At 44.8% G+C, this 22,918-nt stretch overlaps 1 protein-coding gene across 1 annotated transcript in view; it reads left to right on the top strand.

Annotated features, from left to right (window-relative positions):
- The window catches only part of PTPN9 (protein tyrosine phosphatase non-receptor type 9), a 110,300-nt gene that overhangs the window by 34,128 nt on the left and 53,254 nt on the right, over positions 1–22,918 (top strand). Inside the window, exons 2-4 of the mRNA XM_005560121.4 lie at positions 17,263–17,406; positions 20,303–20,392; positions 21,169–21,293. Coding sequence (XP_005560178.1) covers positions 17,263–17,406; positions 20,303–20,392; positions 21,169–21,293 — 359 coding nt within the window. The remainder of the gene's footprint in view (positions 1–17,262; positions 17,407–20,302; positions 20,393–21,168; positions 21,294–22,918) is intronic.

Raw genomic sequence — 22,918 nt, 5'->3', positions numbered from 1 at the left:
TCTTGCTCTAAAAAAATGAAGGCATTGAATTGCTTTCTTTACTGTAATATGTGACTAATGCTGTCTTATGTATGCAAAGGAACCATGAGCCAAGGGAGACAGAAATAGCATTTGAAAAGGAATAGAACATTTTCTGCTCATCAGGTATTGGAGACAAACTATTCCTGATCTGGGCTGTGACGTTTGGCTGATGGAGTGCTAATAAACCTTAGCCCTTCACTTCTGCTGGTAGGAAGTCATTAACACTGAGGAGCTTTTCATGTTTAACAGCTCAAGTTAACTGTGGCCCCTCAGTGTTGCCTGAAGCTTTGGACTCAGATGGGAAGCTTTACGTGGTCAACCCTGGTTTCCTGTTGTTCTGTTCCCAGTGTGATATTAATCCTTTAATAGCAGTTAGCTTTTTTTCTTTTTGGGTTCTTGCATAATGCTTGATGTGGTAGATGGAAGAGTCCCATGGTTTCAGAACCATCCCGTTTGGTTTCATCAGGCAGATGGGTGTTAGGCCTTTCTTCATAGTTATTTGGCCTTACTCTTTCTGATGAGATGTGTAGGGCTTTGAGTTTGAAGTTCACATAGTCCCTTAATGGGTGAACAAGAAAGACTTCCTATCTTGCAGCACGTGGATATCAGAATAAAGAGACCTGATAGTATGGGTTATCTTTTAAAGTAAGAAAATGTTTGTAAACTCACTGTGAAAGATTCTGTGCCAGATGTAGTTTTAAGCAGTTTGTTCTGAGTTCCCAGTATGTACATTTATCTAGATTGCTGGGAGTAGTCCTATTAATGATTTATATTTTATTTTATTTTATTTTTGAGATGGCGTCTTGCTCTGTCACCAGGCTGGACTGCAGTGGCACCATCTCGACTCACTGCAACCTTAGCCTCCTAGGTTCAAGCGATTCTCAATCTTGGGAGGCTGAGGCAGGAGAACTGCTTGAACCTGGGAGGTGGAGGTTGCAGTGAGCCGAGATTGCACCACTGCACTCCAACCTGGGTGTGACAGAGCAAGACTCCGTCTCAAAAACAAAAAATAATAATAATAAAGGCCAGGCATGGTGGCTCACGCCTGTAATCCCAGCACTTTGGGAGGCCGAGGTGGGCGGATCACAAGGTCAGGAGATCAAGACCATCCTGGCTAACACGGTGAAACCCCGTCTCTACTAAAAATACAAAAAATTAACTGGGTGTGGTGGCGTGTGCCTGTAGTTCCAGCTATTCAGGAGGCTGAGGCAGGAGAATGGCGTGAACCTAGAAAGTAGAGCTTGCAGTGAGCCGAGATCACACCACCGCACTCCAGCCTGGGCAACAGAGCGAGATTCTCTCTCAAAAAACAAAAATAATAAAAATAATAATAATAAAATGAGGCTGGGCGCGGTGGCACACGCCTATAATCCCAGCACTTTGGGAGGCTGAGGCAGGCAGATCACAAGGTCAGGAGATCGAGACCATCCTGGCTAACACAGTGAAACCCCATCTCTATAAAAATACAAAAAACTAGCCGGACGTGGTGGCAGGCGCCTGTAGTCCCAGCTACTTGGTACTCGGGAGGCTGAGGCAGAACAATGGTGTGAACCCGGGAGGTGGAGCTTGCAGTGAACCAAGATTGCACCACTGCACTCCAGCCTGGGCAACAGAGCGAGACTCTGTCTCAGAAAAATAAAATAAAACAAAACAAACAAATAAATAAATAAAATGAGGCCAGGTGTGGTGGATCATGCCTGTAATCCCAGCACTTCAGGAGGCTGATGGGGGAAGATCACTGGAGGCCAGGATTGCGACACCAGTCTTGGCTGGTGAGACCCTATCTCTACAAAAATTTAAAAAGTAGCCAGACGTGGTGGCACACACCTGTAGTTCCAGCTACTAGGGAGGCTGAGGCAGGAGAATCCTTTGAGCCCAGGACTTCAAGGTTACACTGAGCTATGATCATGCCACTGCACTCAAGCCTGGGCAAGAGCAAGATCCTGTCTCTTTATTTTATTTTATTTTATTTTATTTTATTTTATTTTATTTTTTGAGACAGGGTTTCATTGTTACCCAGGCTGAAGTGCAATGATCACGGCTCACTGCAGCCTGGACCTCCTAGGCTCAAGTGATCCTCCTACCTCAGCCTCCCGAGTACCTGGGACTACAGGTGTGCATCACCATGCCTGGCTAATTTTTATTTATTTTTTTTAGAGATGAGGTTTCCCTATGTTGCCCAGGCTGGTCTCAAACTCCTGAGCTCAAGCGATCCTTCTACCTCAGCTTCCCAAAGTGCTAGGACTACCGGCGTGAGTCATCCCATCCCACCTGGATCATCCTTTTTTTGTTTTAAATAGAGACAGGATCTCACTATGTTACCCATGTTGGTCTCAAGGAATCCTCCCACCTCAGCCTCCCAAAGTGCTGGGATTACGTGAATCACCTCACCCAGCAGCCGTCTGGATCATTCTCAGCAGCTGAAAAGTACAAACAGGAAGGCAGCAGAAGTAGTGCTTCCAATGAGACCTGCTTCACATTTTCTTTTCCTTCCTTCCTTCCTTCCTTCCTTCCTTCCTTCCTTCCTTCCTTCCTTCCTTCCTTCCTTCCTTCCTTCCTTTTCTTCTTTCCTCCCTCCCTCCCTCCCTCCCTTCTTTCTTTCCTTCCTTCCTCCCTCCCTCTCTCTCTCCCTCCCTCCCTCCCTCCTTCCTCTCTCTCTCTCTCTCTCTCTCTCTTTCTTTTTTTTGACAGAGTCGTGCTCTGTCACCCAGGCTGGTGCGATCTCAGCTCACTGCAACCTCCACCTCCTGGGTTCAAGTGATTCTCCTGCTTCAGCCTCCTGAGTGTGGGATTACAGGCATGTGCCACCACGTGCAGCTAATTTTTGTATTTTTAGTAGAGACAGAGTTTTGCCATGTTGGCCAGGCTGGTCTCGAACTCTTGAGATCCACCTGCCTTGGCTTCCCAAAGTGCTGGGATTACAGGCGTAAACCAATGTGCCCGTCACACCTTATTTTTTTTTTTTTTTTTTTTTTTTTTTTGAGACGGAGTCTCGCTCTGTCGCCCAGCCCAGGCTGGAGTGCAGTGGCGCGATCTCGGCTCACTGCAAGCTCCGCCTCCCGGGTTCACGCCATTCTCCTGCCTCAGCCTCCCGAGTAGCTGGGACTACAGGCGCCCACAACCGCGCCCGGCTAATTTTTTGTCATTTTTAGTAGAGACGGGGTTTCACCGTGGTCTCGATCTCCTGACCTTGTGATCCGCCCGCCTCGGCCTCCCAAAGTGCTGGGATTACAGGCGTGAGCCACCGCGCCCGGCCTATTTTTTTAAAAACTATTTACAGTGCACTCAAACTTAGTTGACTCTACTCCCCTTTCTTTTATTGTGCCTATTTATTTGCTGTATCTCTATGGACTAAACTTTTCTAAAAGTCAGTTTCACTTTTTTTTTTTTTTTTTTTTTTGAGACGGAGTCTCACGCTGTTGCCCAGGCTGGAGTGTAGTGGCGCGATCTCGGCTCACTGCAAGCTCCGCCTCCCGGGTTCCCGCCATTCTCCTGCCTCAGCCTCCTGAGTAGCTGGGACTACAGGCGCCCGCCACCGCGCCCGGCTAATTTTTTGTATTTTTAGTAGAGACGGGGTTTCACTGTGGTCTCGATCTCCTGACCTTGTGATCCGCCCGCCTCGGCCTCCCAAAGTGCTGGGATTACAGGCTTGAGCCACCGCGCCCGGCCCACTTTTGTTTTTTTATTTCTGATGCTTTCCTTCAAAAAGGTAGATAAACTGTGGGGTATTCTATGTCTTTAAATTTTTTAATGATACCTTTACAGGTCTTAGCCATAAGAAATTCTATATTCCACACTTGCTAATAAATAAAACATGACATATAATTTAGAAGTTCACACATTCAGGCCAGGAGTGGTGGCTCACGCCTATAATTGCAGCACTTTGGGAGGCCAGGGGAGTTGCTTGAGGCGGATTACTTGAGGCCAGGAGTTCGAGACCAGCCCGGCCAACATGGTGAAACCCCGTCTCCACTAAAAATACAAAAGTAAGCCTAGTGTGGTGGTGTGCACCTGTAATCCCAGCTACTCGGGAGTCTGGGGCAGAAGAATCACTTGAACCTGGGAGGCCAAGGTTGCAGTGAGCTGAGATCGCACCACTGCACTCCAGCCTGGGTGACAGAGGGAGATTCCGTCTCAAAAAACAAAAAAACGTTCACATATTCAAATAGGTGAACATTTCTGTCTTCGTGGCCCTCCAATTAAATATTCTGTACTAGGCCGGGTGCGGTGGCTCACGCCTGTAATTGCAGCACTTTGGGAGGCCAAGGCGGGCAAATCACGAGGTCAGGAGTTTGAGACCAGTCTGGTCAAAGTAGTGAAACCCCGTCTCTACTAAAAACACATACAAAAAGTAGCCAGATACGCTTGTAATCCCAGCTACTGGGGAGGCTGAGGCAGGAGAATCACTTGAACTTGGGAGGCGGAGGTTGCAGTGAGCCAAGATTGCACCATTGCACTCCAGCCTGGGCGGCAGTGCCAGACTCCATCTCAAAAAAAAAAAAAAATCTTCTAAATACCAGCTTCCTTCAGAGAGAAGATAGTAAATGGTAATTTGTTTACTAAAGATAAATCACTGGCCAGGCACGGTGGCTCACGCCTATAATCCAAGGCAGGCGGATTATGATATCAAGAGATCAAGACCATCCTGGCCAACATGGTGAAACCCCTGAGAGTACAGGCGTGAGCCACCGCGCCCAGCCAAAAAAACAAATTTTAAGGGTTGCTTATAGTTTATCTTCCCATGCTATTTCCCAGTCCGTCCGTCCTCCCTCCCTCCCTCCCTCCCTCCCTCCCTCCCTCCCTCCCTTCCTTCCTTCCTTCCTTCCTTCCTTCCTTCCTTCCTTCCTTCCTTCTTTCTTTCCTTCCTTCCTTCCTTCCTTCCTTTCTCTTTTCTTTTCTTTCTTTTTTTATTTTTAAATTTTTTTATAGAGACAGGGTGTTGCTTTGTTGCCTAGGCTGGTCTGGAACTCCTGGACTTTGAAGTGATCCTCCTGCCTTAGCCTCCCAAAGTGTTGGGGTTACAGGTGTGAAGCATTGCACCCAGCCTCAGTTCATTTTTTCTCCCCAGAGGTGACCATTATTACCAGTTTTTTGTGTATCCTACAAATACCTATATGCATATATAAATTCCTATAATACTTTTTGCTTACTAATTGTCATATTATTTGTTTCATATACTATATACTTAGATATACACCGTATGGTTTCTGAATTTTATTCTCTTCCTTAACATTCCTTTTGTTTTTTTTTTGTTTTTTTTTTTTGAGACAGAGTCTGGCTGTGTCACCCAGGCTGGGGTGCCATGCAGTGGTGCAGTCTCAGCTCACTGCAGCCTCTGCCTCCCGGGCTTAAGTGATCCTCCCACTTGTGGGACTATAGGCATGTGCCATCATGCTGGGCAAATTTTTGTATTTTTTGTAGAGACGGGTTTTGTCATGTTGTTTAGGCTGGTCTTGAACTCCTGGCTCAAGCAGTCCGACCACCGTGGCCTCCCAGAGTGCTGGGATTATAGATTGGAGCCAGCGCACCTGGCCTAAAATTCCTGTCTTTATGCATCAGGTTGTTACGCATCTTTTGGCTGTGTTAGGCATGACCTTCAGTGCAATGTTGCATAATGGTGGTAATAGCAGACCTGCTGGTCTTCCCATCTTTAATACAAAAAAATTATGGGGCTTATGTGTGATGGATTTTATGCAGTGCATTTTCAGCATCTGTTGAGAAGGTTATATACTTTTTTTCTTTTCCTGTTAACATAAAAATTGCTTTGATAGATCTCCTGATGTTAAACCAAGTCTTTACATTCCTTGGAGAAGCCTATAATGTGAGAGCTATCTTTACTGTGAAGTTTTTTGGTTTTGTTTTGTTTTGTTTTTGTTTTTTGAGACAAAGTCTCGCTCTTTTTCCCAGGCTGAAGTGCAGTGACACGATCTCAGCTCACTGCAACCTTTCCCTCTCGGGTTCAAGCGATTCTCCTGCCTCAGCCTCCTGAGTAGCTGGGATTACAGGTGCCCACCACCACGCCTGGCTAATTTTTGTATTTTTAGTAGAGACGGGGTTTTGCAGTGTTGGTCAGGCTGGTCTCAAACTTCTGACCTCAGGTGATCTGCCTTCCTTGGCCTCCCAAAGTGCTGGGATTACAGGTGTGAACCACCGCACCTAGCCTTTTTTTTTTTTTTTTTGAGACGGGGTCTTGCTCTGTCGCCCAGGCTGAGTGCAGTGGCGCGATCTCAGCTCCTCCTGGGTTCACGCCATTCTTCTGCCTCAGCCTCCTGAGTAGCTGGGACTACAAGCACCCACCACTACGCACGGCTTATTTTTTGTATTTTTAGTAGAGATAGGCTTTCACCGTGTTAGCCAGGATGGTCTCAATCTCCTGACCTCGTGATCTGCCCACCTCGGCCTCCCAAAGTGCTGTGATTACAGGCATGATGAGCCACTGTGCCCGGCAAGTTTTTTTTTTTGAGACAGAGTCTCGCTCTGTCACCCAGCTGGAGTGCAGTGGCACCATCTCGTCTCACTGCAACTTCCGCCTTCCGGGTTCAAGTGATCCTCTTGCCTCAGCCTCTGGAGTAGCTGGGACTACAGGTGCGCATCACCACGCCCAGCTGAGTTTTTTGTATTTTTAGTAAAGGCTGAGTTTCACCATGTTGGCCAGGATGGTCTCGATCTCTTAACCTCATGGCCTGCCCACCTTGGCCTCCCAAAGTGCTGGGATTACAGGCGTGAGCCACCGAGCCTGGCCTATTTTTTTTTAAGGAAGATATTTGACAATTCCTCTTGTTTGTGTTTAAATCTCCATTTCTTTGATTTTCAGCAATCACTAGTTTTTTGTTTTGTTTGTTTTTTTTTTTTTGAGACAGAGTCTCACTGTGTCGCCCAGGCTGGAGTGCAATGGCGCGATCTTGGCTCACTGCAACCTCTGCCTCCCGGGTTCAAGCGATTCTCCTGCCTCAGCCTCCTGAGTAGTTAGGATTACAGGCGTCCACCACCACGCCTGGCTAATTTTTGTATTTTTAGTAGAGATGGGGTTTTACATTGTTGGTCAGGCTGGTCTCGAACTTCTGACCTCAGGTGATCCGCCTGCCTTGGCCTCCCAAAGTTCTGGGATTACAGGTGTGAGCCACCACGCCCAGCCTGCAATCACTAGTATTTCTAAAAGGAAAATTTAAAAGTTCCTTTGTTCTTCATCTTCTGTCTGCCCTCTAAATGTTAATATTCTTGAGACTTCAGTAATTAATTAATTCATTTATCGTAGGTATTTATTAAGTAAGTGCTTTGTGGCAGGCACAGTACTAGGAACTAGGTGAATAAAATAGATATGATCCCTGTCTTCAGGGAACTTACCTCCCTGTTGCTAGATTTTTTTTCCTTTCAGTCTGACTTCCCCACTGCTTATAGTTATTTTTTGAGGTGGGAGAGGGGAACCAAACTCATCATCTCATCCCTTTGCTTAAAGATCTCTATTGAATCTTTTATGTTTATAGGACCATGTCTGGAATTTGACGTGTAGCATACAAGCGCCTTCCCGGTCTGGTTCAGTCCCCCTGTTCACACATCTCCCACTGTTCTCCCTCATACACATTGGACACACTAGCTATGTGATATCCCCAATAAGCCCTGTTCTTTTATGACCCTGATTTGAAACATTTTGTTTTCTCTGACTAGAATACTTTTCTCTGCCTGACAAATTCCTACTCATCCTTCAAGGCACTCCTAAAAAAATTTTTTTATATCCGTAGAGAAGGTTTGAATCCCATAGCATTCTGTTCATAGAGCCTTCCTAGAACTTATTACATTATATGGTGAAGACTTATTTATACATCTGTCTCCATAGTTAAATGATTGTAAACTGTTTGGAATAGGGTCTGTATGTCTCTGTGTGTGTCTTCTCACTTGATCTTAGCCAAAGGCCTAGGAGCGATCTATGTTGTGTCTTCTCAACAACTACTGTACTGATTAGCACAGAATGGGCCCTCAGCAAATACTTGTTGTGAATGTTTGACTAATCCTTTCTTCTCCCCTTCCCTAAGTTTTTCTTTAAAAGTGTATGGTGCTTGTGGTGATATATACTTATAAAATTGTGTATTTATTAGTATGTTTCCATTGAATTCAATTTTTTTTTTTTTTTTTTTGAGACAGAGCCTCACTCTGTCGCCCAGGCTGGAGTGCAGTGGTGCGATCTTGGCTCACTGCAAGCTCTGCCTCCTGAGTTCACGCCATTCTCTCACCTCAGCCTCCTGAGCAGCTGGGACTACAGGCGCCCGCCACCATGCCCAGCTAATTTTTTATATTTTTTAGTAGAGACAGGGTTTCACCATGCTAGCCAGAATGGTCTCGATCTCCTGACCTCGTGATCCGCCCGCCTTGGCCTCCCAAAGTGCTGGGATTACAGGCGTGAGCCACCACACCCGGCCTGAATTCAATTTTTAAATCATTAAAAAACATGAAAACACTTGTGTAGGGTGATGGGATTATGACTGGCCTTTCACTTTTTTTGCAAATTTTTGTTATTACATTGTTTTATAATACGATAAAATTAGAAAATATACTTAAAACTTTTCCCAAATGCAGTAAGAGCCTATTTAAGAAAGCATTATCTCTTTTAAAATCACATTTTAAGAAAAGGCAATGTTTTCCTGATAAGTGGAAAATATTTGAGATAAACCAGTAAATATTAAAGGGACTGGATTTGTTTCCTTTTTTGGTACATTAACAAAGTGCTTATGGAAAAATTGTAGTTTTAGTTTGGAAATTCATCAAACCTCTTGCTGCCTTATAGCAAACCAGTGTCTTTGCTCAGAGTCTGTCTCCCAGCAGATTAATGTGGACTGAAGGTATCAATATATATAAAAAGGCAGTAATTCACAATGAAGGAGAGAGGCATGAGAGGAAGGAGTTCATTAATGCATCCGTCACTGAAATAATGGAGAAATGGCATATTTGTTGAAATACAGAAGTATCTTCAAATTTGGTAAAAGCCAGACATTGCGGCCGGGTGTGGTGGCTCATGCCTGTAATCTCAGCACCTTGGAAGTCTGATGCGGGTGGATCACAAGGTCAGGAGATTGAGACCATCCTGGCTAACATGGTGAAACCCCGTCTCTACTAAAAATACAAAAAAAAATTAGCTGGGCATGGTGGCAGGCACCTGAAGTCCCAGCTACTTGGGAAGCTGAGGCAGGAGAATGGTGTGAACCCGGGAGGCGGAGCTTGTAGTGAACCGAGATTGTGCCACTGTTCTCCAGCTTGGGCGACAGAGCAAGATTCCGTCTCAAAAACAAACAAAAAAGAAAGCCAGACATTGCGTCTTACATTGAATCACTTTCCTTATTTCGGTTTTCATTGCAGGATGACTGACTGCATTTTTTCATGGTATTTGTTCTGCACAACACCTGTATCAACACCTGCTTCTTTATTGTATTGAGACCTTTCCATAGTTAGTTTGCGCTGTTAAAAGGAGCTTGTGCCTAGGATGGCAGTGTTAATCTCTGGAGCTGCCAGAGTAGTCTGAAAGTAGGGACAAAAAGATGGGAACTGAAGTCTAAATACTTCTGGCCTCAGCTTTTTCTTTATAGCCACAGAGCCCTGAATGAGGAAGAATTGGTCCTTTAAAAAAGTGTTTTCAGTTGAATGCTTATTTCTTTTGTTTTTCTTTTTTTCTTGTCACCCAGGCTGGAGTACAATGGCGTGATCTTGGCTTACTGCAACCTCCGCTTCCTGGGTTCAAGCAATTCTCCTGCATCAGCCTCCTGAGTAGCTGGGATTACAGGAGCAAGCCAGCATGCCTGGTTAATTTTTGTATTTTTAGTAGAGATGAGATTTCACCCTGTTGGCCAGGCTGGTCTCAAACTTCTGACCTCAGGTGATTCACCTACCTTGGTCTCCCAAGGTGCTGGGGATTATAGGTGGGAACCACTGCACCTGGCCTTTTTTTTTTTTTTTTTTTTTTTTTTGAGATAGAGTCTCAGTCACCCAAGCTGGAGTACAGTGGTATGATCTTGGCGCTCTACAGCCTCGGCCTCCTAGGCTCAAGCAATCCTCCCACCTCAGCTCCCCGAGTAGCTGGGACCACAGGCATGTGCCACCATGCATGGCTAATTTTTAAATTTTTTGTAGAGATGGGTCTCACCATGTTGCCCAGGCTGGTCTCTAACTCCTGGGCTCAAGCAGTCCTCCCACCTTGGCCTTCCAAAGTGCTGGGATTATAGATGTGAGCCACCACTCCTGGCCTGAACACATGTTTCTAGTTTAAATGTATGGTTTTGCCGGGCGCGGTGGCTCAAGCCTGTAATCCCAGCACTTTGGGAGGCCGAGACGGGCGGATCACAAGGTCAGGAGATCGAGACCATCCTGGCTAACACGGCGAAACCCCGTCTCTACTAAAAACACAAAAAATTAGCCGGGCGAGGTGGCGGCGCCTGTGGTCCCAGCTACTCGGGAGGCTGAGGCAGGAGAATGGCGGGAACCCGGGAGGCGGAGCTTGCAGTGAGCTGAGATCTGGCCACTGCACTCCAGCCTGGGAGACAGAGCGAGACTCCGTCTCAAAAAAAAAAAAAAAAAAAAGTATGGTTTTTTATAAAATGGATTAGAGAGATTGCATTGATAGAGGCTAAAGGGAAGCAACAGAGGTCATATGATTCTAAGAAACTCTATCTCTGTTGAAAGAAGTTTTAGTGTGAAATGACCAGAGTAAAGAAAAAAGAGAATGAACATTCATCCAATCAGAGACAACCAAGTGCTAGGTATGGCAGTGGGTGCTCTTCCATCCGTTTCTCATTCAAAGTGAGGAAATTGAGGCTCAGAGAGGTTAAATGACTTGCCCAAATAACACACAGTAGTGAATAAGAAGATGGATTGGTACTTTATAATCTCCAAAACCACACTAAACTTTCTCCTTTGTGGTTAGCTGACTGACATTTCAGGAGACAAAAGTTTTTTTTTTTAATTTTATTTCAGGAGCAGGTTTCTTATCGGTCTGGCTCTTCACTCTCCTAGGTTGTCTTGGGTTATAGGATTTAAGGTACTACCTGTGGAACTGAGAGTGCCAGCACATTATTCTTGACCTCTTGAGTGACTAGTTCCTTACCCAAAGCTCATCTCAAAATTATAGCTGCTCTTGAGAGTTTGATGTAACATGGAGACTATGTTGTTGGTTTTATTCTCTCTGATACCATTATTTGAACACTAGTGAATTGTGTCCAGTGTGTACCCTGCTTAATTGACAACTTTCTCAGCTGTTTTATAGCAGGTTCTCCAGTATCTTTATCTTCATGGCTATAGTCAAGAAACTTGTTTTTATTTATTTAAACATGATTATGGGAGTAGGTAACTATAGTATGCTTTTTGACTATGCAGGAACAAATCTTACCCTTGAGGCCAGGCAGGCATGGTGGCTCATGCCTGTAATTCTAGCACTTTGGGAGGCTGAGGAAGGCGGATTGCTTGAGCCCAAGAATTTGAGATCGGCCTGGGCTACATGGCGAAACCCCGTCTCTACTAAAAAATGAAAAAATTAGTCAGGCATGATGACGTGTGCGTGTAGTCTCAGCTACTCAGGAGACTGAGGCAGGAGGATCAATTGAGCCCAGGAGGTTGAGGCTGCAGTGAGCCATGATCGCTCCACTCCATCCTTGGTGATAGAGCAACACCCTATCTCAAGCAAAACAAAACAAATCTCACTCTTACCTGAAAAACTGGTTAAGGAGAGTTGTAAGTGGTAATGTTAGTTTCTCCATATTATCGATTCAGATCTTATCCCAAAGGAAGACCAGAGCTGTTTGAACTCCAGCTCTTCCTTAGCTGCCAGGTGTTAACAACTTGTGTTTCATAAGCGTAGATAGATTCAAACCACTGTCCTGGACTTAAAATATTTTCTAAGCTGTGACTCATCTTTTGACCCATTCTTTCTTTCACTAGGAAATACACTGAATTTTAATTTCGAGAATTTCAGTTATCCCTTCTGAAGAGTGTGTTGCTCATTAAAGTTGCTGGGACTTGTTTTTCTGGTAACCAATAGGGCTACAAATTAGTTTGTACTCAGTGGTTATGTTAAACCCATGTGTAAACAGAGGGAGAAATCTGATTAACTGTCTAAAGGAAGGTTGTTGAAGATGAGACCCTTCTTTCTGACTCCTTTTAGAGGTTCATCTCTTCCACCAGAGGGATGGGTATGCAGGAGGGTAATCTGAGGCTGAACAGAGCAGGTGCTATGCGTGTGTATTTGTATCTGTAAATATCACATCACTGTTTACAGTACACTGGACTCTCTACATGCAAGGCCTGCTCAGACCAAACCAGGAGGAACTGTTCCTGTGCTTAAAGCCAAGAATAACATCCTGACCAGCAGGGGGACAGAGGTCAGCTCAAGGCAACAGCTCTTGGGAGCTACAGAACACTAAGAAACTTGGAGTAACTGAGCTTAATAAAAAGGAAGGCAAGATGTACTTTGAAGGAAGTGTGTGAAACCTGTGTGCCTTTCTCTTATTAGGACATGGTTTATTTATGAAAAATGAAAAGATCTTTTTTTTTTTTGAGACAGTCTCATACTGTCTCCTGGGCTGGAGTGCAGTGGCACAATCTTGGATCACTGCAACCTCCGCCTCCTAGGTTCAAGCTATTCTCCTGCCTCAGCCTCCCAAGTAGCTGGGATTACAGGCACCTGCCACCACACCCTGTTAATTTTTTGTATTTTTAGTAGAGACAGGGTTTCACTATGTTGGCCAGGCTGGTCTCGAACTCCTGACCTCGTGATCCGCTCGCCTTGGCCTCCCAAAGTGCTAGGATTACAGGTGTGAGCCACTGTGCCCGGCCAAAAAATGAAAAGTTATCTTAACAGATGGATATGTGATGAGTTCATATCACCTCTTGGTCATTTAGATTTTCTGATTCTACTTATACATTGATTTATCTGTTGATTATTTCTCATTAGAAATTGTATACCCAGCTAAGTAGCAGGAAAAATATGTTCTATTATTCTGGTGTTTTATTCTATAAGCAACATCAGAGAGGCCCACTAGAGAACTGGATTTAAAATATAATAGGTTAATTAAAAATCAGTTACCATGTCTCAGCTGGGCGCGGTGGTTCACACCTGTAATCCCAGCACTTTGGGAGGCTGAGGTGGGCGGATCACGAGGTCAGGAGTTCGTGAGGCAGGAGAATGGCATGAACCGGTGAGGCGGAGCTTGCAGTGAGCCAAGATTGCGCCACTGCACTCCAGCCTGGGCAATAGAGTGAGACTCCATCTCAAAAAAACAAACAAACAGGTACCAAGTCTCCTGGGGAATTTACTGACTGGCTAGAATTTTATTTCTGGGATCTTTCTGTGCTCACTTCTTTTTCCTTCCATCTTTCCTCATTCTGATGCTGGCCACTCACTCCACAGAGGCAAGTCAAACTATTTTCTCTGGCGTGGCTTCAGCTGGTTCCAGGCCAAAATGATCTTCTGAAAACTTTTCTTCATGGCCTTTATTTCTTGGCTCTTTTCATGCACTTTGCCTGATTGGTTTTGCTGGTGCTTTCCTTCTCCAATGGTGTAAGCTATGTTGCCTTAATTGTAAGGCTGTAAAGCTCAGGTGCAGCCTCAGGCCGTTTAGACTTTCCCCAAGTACTTTTGTCCTTTCCTAGAAATTGGAGGATGAATCAGATGCTCTGTTATGAGGTATTGCTGACTCTCCTGGGATTTTAGTTTGCCAGTTGTTTAACCAGTGTGTAGCAATTTGGATTGTATTTGCAAGGTAGGACTTGTTGCCAAGACTCCGAAGTAGGTCATTGCTATTATGCTTTTTCTCTTTATTTTTCTTTTCTATATATATATAAATATATATATAATTTTTTTTTTCTAGAGACAGGGTCTCACTGTGTTGGCCAGGCTAGAATTGGCCTCAAGTGATCTTCCTGCCTTGGCCTCCCAAAGTGCTAGGATTACAGGTGTGAGCCACCGCACCCAGCCCTCCCTTTCTTTTTCTTTTTTTGAGGTGGAGTCTCGCTCTGTCGCCCAGGCTGAAGTGCAATGGCACGATCTTGGCTCACTACAACCCCGCCTCCTGAGTTCAAGCGATTCTTCTGCCTCAGCCTCCTGAGTAGCTGGGAGTACAGGCGCATGCCACCACGCCCAGCTAAGTTTTGTATTTTTAGTAGAGACAGGGTTTCACCATATTGGCCGGGCTGATCTCGAATTCCTGACCTCGTGATCCACCCTCCTCAGCCTCCCAAAGTGCTGGGATTACAGGCATGAGCCACCGCACCCAACCATTTTTTTTCTTTGAAACAGAGTCTCGCTCTGTCACCCAGGCTGGAGTGCAATGGCACGATCTTGGCTACTGTAACCTCCACATCCTGGGTTCAAGCAATTTTCCTACCTTATCCTCCCGAGTAGCTGGGATTACAGACATGCGCCACCATACCTGGCTGATTTTTGTATTTTGAGTAGAGACAGGGTTTCACCATGTTGGCCAGGCTGGTCTTGAATTCCTGACCTCAAATGATACACCCACCTTGGCATCCCAAAGTGCTGGGATTATAGTTGTGAGCCACCATGCCCAGCCCTCCCTTTATTTTTCAATTGAAAAATTAGCAAAGACAGAATTACCTTGTCCATGGTCACATGGTAAGCTAGTTTTATACCTTTTGAAGCAAACCTCATTTTTGTATTCCTTATACCTCTCAGTGCAAGTATTAGCTTAACAAATAACAGGTGCTTATGGCCAGGCATGGTGGCTCACACCTGTAATCCTAGCACTTTGGGAGGCCATGGAGGGCGGATCACAAGGTCAGGAGTTTGCGAACAGCCTGGCTAATATGGTGAAACCCCATATTTACTAAAAATACAAAAAATTAGCTGGGCGTAGTACTCGGAAGGCTGAGGCAGGAGAATTGCTCGAACCTGGGAGGCAGAGGTTGTGGTGAGCTGAGCTCGGGCAACTGCACTACATACAGCCTGGGAGATAGAGTGACACTCTATCTCAAAAAACAAACAAAAAAAAAACAAACAAAAAAACACAAATAACAGGTGCTTATTAAATATGAATAAATAACTCATAACTGTGGGTTGATTGGGAATAGAAGTATGGTTAAAATTCAGAATTCTCATCAGATTCATCATATTGTAGACAAACAGCTGAGAAAAGTTTCTGGATGGAAGGGACAGAATAGCTGTGCATGAAGCTTTTAGTAGTGTAGAATGCCTACAAAAAAATTATTCCTGACTGGGCATGGTGGCTCACACCTGTAATCCCAGCACTTTGGGAGGCTGAGGTGGACGGATCATGAGGTGAGGAGTTGGAGACCAGCCTGGCCAATATGGTGAAACCTTGTCTCTACTGAAAATACAAAAATTAGCTGGGCGTGGTGGTGTGCACCTGTAGTCCCAGATACTTGGGAGGCTGAGGCAGAAGAATCACTTGAACCCAGGAGGCAGATGTTGCAGTGAGCCAAGATCGCGCCACTGCACTCCAGCCTGGGCTACAGAGCAAGACTGTCTAAAAAAAAGGGAAAAAAAAAATCCTAATTTAGCTCACAGCTGCAATCCCAGCACTTTGGGAACGCAAGATGGAATGATCACTTGAGCACTGGAGTTCAAGACCAGCCTGGCCAACAGAGGGAGTCCTCGTCTCTACAAAAAAGTCAAAAAAATTACCCAGGTGTGGTGGTATGCACCTGTAGTCACAGCTACTCAGAAGGCGGAGATGGGAGGATCCCTTGAGCCCAGGAGTTTAAGGCTGCAATGAGCAGTGATTGTGCCACTGCACTCCAGTCTGCTGGGTGACAGAGTGAGACATTGTCTCAAAAAAAAAAAAAAAAAAAAAAAAAAAAAAATGCTGAGGGCAGCAGCTCATGTCTGTAATCCCAGCACTTTGAGAGGGATAGTGAGAGGATCTCTTGAGCCCCAGAGTTTGAGACCAATCCTGGGCTATGTAGTGAGACCTTGTCTCTACTAAAAATAACAAAGAAATTACTGGGTATGGTGACACATGCAATGGCTATAGTCCCAGCTACTCGAGAGGCTGAGGCAGGAGGATTGTTTGAGCCCAGGAGGTTGAAGCTGCAGTGAGCCAAGATTGTGCCACTACATTCCAGCCTGGGTCACAGAGTGAGACCCTGTCTCAAAAAAAGAAAAAAATAAAAATCCCAATTTAAATCATTCTAAAATGAAGAAAGAGAAAAGTAGTTTGTCTAAAAAGGAAATTGGTTATCATGTAAGGAGAAATAGGGTGAGAGTACATAAATGAACATGAATTAGTTGAGAGACAGAAACAGTTCTGGAAGCAGGCATCTTGCCAGCCTGGCTCAGACAGTAAAAATGAAAAATTTCCTCCCCTTTCCAAAACCACTATCCAGAGGGGCTATTACTGACTGTGGATACTAGTATCCAGTTTTGGGGTTGCCATGTAAAGCATGAAAAGGTGCGGTGGGGTCAGTCAGCACAAAGAATAGCTGCTCTTTTGATTTGTTAAATTCTTCTTAATAGTTTTATTGGTTTCAAATTCCAAAGCCAAAACCATTTTCTGATTCTTTTGCTGTGTCCAATTGGCTTGTGGGACCAAAGCAGCAGCTGAGACTGCTATACTACACTGTGTATTAGGCAATAATCCTTTGGAAGGCCTGGCCACTTTTCTTTTTTTTTTCTTTTCTTTTTTTTTTTTGAGACAGTTTTGCTCTTGTTGCCCAGGCTGGAGTACAATGGCGTGATCTCAGCTCACTGCAACCTCTGCCTCTTGGGTTTAAGCAGTTCTCCTACCTCAGCCTCCCAAGTAGCTGAGACTACAGGCATGCACCACCACGTCTGGCTAGTTTTGTGTTTTTAGTAGAGATGGAGTTTCACCATGTTGGTCAGGCTGGTCTTGAACTCCTGACCTCAAGTGATCCTCCTGCTTCCACCTCCCAAAATGTGGCCTCCCAGCTTTTTTTTTTTTTTTTTTTTTTTTTTTTTTTTTTGCTTTGGGACCAGTAATTTGCATTTCATTCAGGATAGCTCTTCTCCCCCCTCATTTTTTCATTCATACCTGTGCTAAGTCCTGTTCTCTGAACCTAGATCTGGCTTCTGGCTTCACTGAATTATACAAATTTTAACTATTTCAGTTTCAGACCTGTTTCTACCTTTTTGTTTGTCTTTCTCTGCTCCCTGTAGCAAACTGGTTCAGACTTGCTTGGGGAAGGGATGATAGTTTTTACTTGTTTGTTTTTTGACTCCATAAATATATTCTCTTCTTACTAATTATTCTTTCTTTCTTTGTCAAACAGGCTACCAAGCAGTTTCTCGAAGAGATTAACAAGTGGACAGTTCAGTACAATGTTTCCCCGCTGTCTTGGAATGTGGCTGTCAAGTTCCTCATGGCAAGGAAGTTTGATGTGCTCCGTGCCATAGAATTGTTCCACTCCTACAGAGTATGTTGCTCAGGGGTGGACTAGACCTGTGGCAGTTGGGCTTAGTGTTGCTGTTGTCCCTATCATGCTTGATACACACATCGGTTCTCTAAGTGTTCCTCCCCACTCCCATAAAAAATGAATCCATATCTAGGAGCCTTTGTGAGAGCTGAAGCTGGGCAAGGCAGCTGCTGGAAGTCACTACTTTTGTATCTAAATTTTGATTGTACACCAGGATGCCACATCTAATGATTGAGATGGAGGAAGTAGCCTGACAGCATCCTGGTGGCAGGACAGGGGTTCATCCTTCCTAGAATTTTAATCCTAGCTCTTTTCACTGGACTCTGGCCACATGAACATCTGTTGGTTTTTAGGATGTCTAGGGCTTTTAGAAACTTGCCATGCAGATGAATGCTGAGCTTAGTGGGCAGTTTAGGAAGGGAAGTTGTTTTTTATTTTATTTTTTTATTTTTTTTATTTTTAGGAAGGGAAGTTTTAACCCTGGAAAAGAAGAGCAACTGCATTTAGCTAGGTCCATTATCTTAAAGCATCTTTATGCAAATGTAGCGGCATCTGGATTTTACTTTGTTTTGATTTTTGTTTTTTGAGGGGGCACACACTTTGGTTTTGTGCTTCTGTTTGCTTTCTCAGTTTGTAGTGTCTTTGATAAAACACTATACAGCATGTTACTTTGGGGTCAGAATCCTTCTAAAGAAATACAAAATCTCCCTAAAAAAAAAACTGGGATAACAAGCACTAGGATTAGCTTAACTGAAGTTCGGTTACATCTATGTTGTGGACCAACTCATTCAATATTTATTCATTTACTCAACAGATACTTATTTTATACTTACTGTGTTCCAGGGGCAGAGATTACTATTTAGAAAGAGAGACTAGGGCTGGGTGCAGTGGCTCATGCCTTTAATCCCAGCACTTTGGGAGGCCAAGGCAGGTGGATCACTTGAGGTCAGGAGTTTGAGACCAACCTGACCAAAATGGCAAAACCGTATCTCTACTAAAACTACAAAAATTAGCTGGGTGTAGTGGCACCCACATTTCCAGCTACTCAGGAGGCTGAGGAAGGAGAATCACTTGAACCAAAGAAGTGGAGGTTGCAGTGAGCCGAGATCACACTATTGCATTCCAACCTGGGCAACAGAGTGAGACTCTGTGAAGGAAGGAAGGGAGGGAGGGAGGGAGGGAGGGAGGGAGCTCAAGTGATCTGCCCACCTCAGCCTCCCAAAGTACTGGGATTACAGGCGTGAGTCACCGTCCCCAGCCTAAGAGGTTTAAAAACAAGCAGTTGGGCCGGGCGCGGTGGCTCACGCCTGTAATCCCTGCACTTTGGGAGGCCGAGATGGGCGGATCACGAGGTCAGGAGATGGAGACCATCCTGGCTAACACGGTGAAACCCCGTCTCTACTAAAATACAAAAAAAAAAATTAGCCGGGGGTGGTGGCGGGCGCCTGTAGTCCCAGCTACTCGGGAGGCTGAGGCAGGAGAATGGCGCGAACCCGGGAGGCGGAGCTTGCAGTGAGCCGAGATGGTGCCACTGCACTCCAGCCTGGGCGACAGAGTGAAGACTCCGCCTCAAAAAAAAAAACAAAAAAAAAAACAAGCAGTTGATGAAATAGGACAAACCAAGATAATATTTTTTTTTGTTATCGATATGTAAAGGTAGAGAATGTCTCTGGAGAAAGGAAATGTAAGTGGTCAACCTTGTCATTTAAGAGGAGGACTGAAGAGGCAGGGTGCGGTAGCTCACACCTGTAATCCCAGCACTTTGGGAGGCCGAGGCAGGTAGATCACTTCAGCCCCGGAGTTCGAGACCAGCCTGGGCAACATGGCAAAACCCCGTCTGTACAAAAATTAGCCAGGCATGGTGGCATGTGCCTGTAATCCCAGCTACTCAGGAGGCTGAGGCAAGAGAGTATCTTGGATGCAGAGGTTGCGGTGAGCCAAGACCATGCCACTGCACTCCAGCCTCGGTGACAGTGTGAGACTCGGTCTTGATTGAAAAAAAAAAAAAAGAATCTGGTCATCAGAGTGAGGAAAATGAAGTCGTCGTAGCTGCTGTTGGAGACAATATCAGGTGGAGAGAAGACTCCTATTTAAACATAGGAGAGGCCTAAACCTAGAAAATGTGTGAGGATGTATGCGTCCAGACATTTTTGAGGTCCATATTTTAGTGTCCTGGTACCATGTCAGTGCTGCTGCATGTTTAAGAACCTTGATCCTGCACCTGAATGTAACATACTGGTTACTCTTCAGGGTTAGGATTAGGATTCTTACTGAGTCAGAGAAAAATACCCTACCTGAGGGGCTGATAAAGTAGATTTGGACAGGAATTCTGAAAATGCCTGGCTGGCTTGGAGGCAGGTTACAAAGAAATTCATAATCCATTTAGTTGACTTCATTATTCATTTAGCTGAATTCTTTTTGTTTTTTGTTTTTTTTTTTTGAGACAGAGTCTCATTCTGTTGCCCAGACTGGAGTTGCAGTGGTGCTATCTTGGCTCACTGCAACCTCCACCTTCTGGGTTCAAGCGATTCTCCTGCCTCAGTCTCCTGAGTAGCTGGGATTATGGGCACGCACCACCATGCCAGGCTAATAGCCGAGACAAGGTTTCACCATGTTGGCCAGGCTGGTCTGGAACTCCTGACCTCAGGTGACCTGCCTGCCTCAGCCTCCCAAAGTGGTGGGATTACAGGCGTGAACCACCGCACCCGGCCCATTTAGTTGAATTCTAGTTCAACTAAATGAAGTAGAGTTAGTTATGAAATTTATTTAGTTATGAAATTTATAATTCATTCACTCACTGATAACCACCTTATCTCTGAGATTTGGTGGTTACATGGCACTGTCCTGAATATACAGTATTTTCATATTAATACATTTTGGAATGCTTCCTTTTTAGGAAACGCGAAGGAAGGAAGGCATTGTGAAGCTGAAACCTCATGAGGAACCTCTTCGTTCTGAGATCCTCAGTGGAAAATTCACCATCTTAGTGAGTGTTTAGGGACCCTATCTCGTAGGGCCTTATTACTTCCTTTTTTAACTGGTGTCCTGTTTGGACTTTGTTCCTATATACCTTATCCTGAATCTAGAGAGTCTCCACAGTTAGGAGCAGATGTGAAACAGCCATGCAGTTTGGTATAAAATTATTTTAGTAACAACTGAATTACTAATAGTTTCTAGTAATTACAGTTATGAATGATAATTGAATAATTAAATTATGGAAAATCAGTTGTACAGTAGACTTAGAAAAGTTTCTTCAGTTGGTCCATTAAGGTTAATCATGGTCTTTGGGATAGGTATGCAATGTGTCAGACACCCATGCTTCCATACTTAACGCAAGCTCTCCACTTAGTTGAGACCTCAGCCTTTCAAGTAAACATACAATGGCACTTTTAAGGCAGAGGGTGGAAATCATGATCCTGTTCCCTGGTTCTCTGCTGCTGCTTGTTTCTTTTGCCATTCTGCCAGGGAAGTTAGCTAGGAAGCCAGTGCAGAGCCATCCTTTGATCTGTCTGCAGTTGAAGAGCAAAGAGAATGTGTGTTTTTTTTTTTCTTGTCACAGAAATATGGTCCAGGGAGTCCTGAGAGAATCAGGCAAGGGATGATACTAACATTCTTCCCTTTGGGGAGCAATTGGTGAAGTCAGGGAATTATTCTTAGCATCTGTTTTCTACATGTATCAAACCCTTATCCAGTGTATGTCTTAGTAATTGCTGTGATTTTCTATTTGATTTTTTAAAATGTTTCTTGTTTTATTTGCTTTAGAATGTTCGGGACCCAACAGGAGCCTCCATTGCCCTCTTTACTGCCAGGTTGCATCATCCCCACAAGTCAGTCCAACATGTGGTACTTCAGGCTCTGTTTTACTTGCTAGACAGAGCTGTGGATAGGTAAGCACTGAGACTATTTTTTAGGTATTCTACATGCAGGTAGGAAAGTGACAGTTTTTTACTTGATTAAATTCAGCAGTGCCTTCACCATTCTCCTAGGATGTGCCCTGGGCAATGCTATGAATAGAAAACAGTCCCTGTCCTTCAGGATGCGGCATGTTTGCAGGCATTATCAAGATGGTGGGTGTTCTTTTTTTTATTTTATTTTATTTTTATTTTTATTTTTATTTTGAGACGGAGTCTTGCTCTGTCACCCAGGCTGGAGTGCAGTGGTGTGATCTCAGCTCACTGCAAGCTCCGCCTCCCAGGTTCACGCCATTCTCCTGCCTCAGTCTCCCGAGTAGCTGGGACTACAGGCACCTGCCACCGCGCCTGGCTAATTTTTTTTATTTTTAGTAGAGATGGGGTTTCAACGTAGTCTCGATCTCCTGACCTCGTGATCTGCCTGCCTCGGTCTCCCAAAGTGCTGGGATTATAGGCTTGAGCCACCGCGCCTGGCCGGTGGGTGTTCTCTTTACCACCTTGGCTCTATGTCAGGAAAACAGAAGCTGAGAAAGTCAATTATCGGCAATCTTCAGTGTATGGAAAACTACTTATTGGAAGAGAATGAAGGGTAGGTGACCTGTGCTGGTTCTTTTTGCTCATATCAGAACCCTCTAGGGCCTCAGTTTCTTTGTCTGCATAACAGGAATAATGCCATTTAGTTCAGAGGATTTTGAGACTCAACATTCAGGGGAGGGCTGGGTGCAGTGGCTCACACCTGTAATCCCAGCACTTTGGGAGGCTGAAGTGGGCGGATTGCTTGAGGCAGGAGAATGACATGAACCTGGGAGGCGGGGCTTGCAGTGAGCCGAGATCATGCCACTGCACTCCAGCCTGGGTGACAGAGCGAGATTTCGTCTCAAAAAAAAAAAGAAAAAAAAAATGGATTGGTAAACAGCATATACTTTTCTATCAACCAGTGCTACAGTTCCATCTAGAAGTCTTCTGGGAGACAGGGCAGCCCAGCAGAAGATACACAGACAAAATAACTCAGAACCCAGGTTCTTAAAGGAGCAAGGAAGTTCCTTTAAGCAATGTGTAATTAAGAAAAGAGAGTGCGCCGGGCGCGGTGGCTCACGCCTGTAATCCCAGCACTTTGGGAGGCTGAGGTGGGCGGATCACGAGGTCAGGAGATCGAGACCATAGTGAAACCCTGTCTCTACTAAAAATACAAAAAATTAGCCGGGCGCGGTGGCGGGCGCCTGTAGTCCCAGCTACTCAGGAGGCTGAGGCAGGAGAATGGCGTGAACCCGGGAGGCGGAGCTTGCAGTGAGCTGAGATCCGGCCACTGCACTCCAGCCTGGGCGACAGAGCGAGACTCCGTCTCAAAAAAAAAAAAAAAAAAAGAAAAGAGAGTGCTCAAGTTAAAGAAACTTAAGGAAATCCTGGGGAAGTCTGAACTTAGAGCAATTGGAATTAACAGAGATAGAGAGCTCTCTAAAAGCAGAAGGGCCTCCAAGGAGGAAGCCATCAACCATATCCACACCAGATGTTTGTGGGGCAGTAGAAGCAAGGGACAAAGGCTCAGAGTCAACACCAAGGAGAAATGGACATGTTTTGTAACCACATCTTACTTAGGGCTT

This window comes from Macaca fascicularis, chromosome 7 (genome assembly GCF_037993035.2).
Source record: "Macaca fascicularis isolate 582-1 chromosome 7, T2T-MFA8v1.1".
Lineage (NCBI taxonomy): Eukaryota > Metazoa > Chordata > Mammalia > Primates > Cercopithecidae > Macaca > Macaca fascicularis.
The sequence above is the reverse complement of the archived record's forward strand: the minus strand, read 5'-3'. Positions and strand labels throughout refer to the sequence as shown.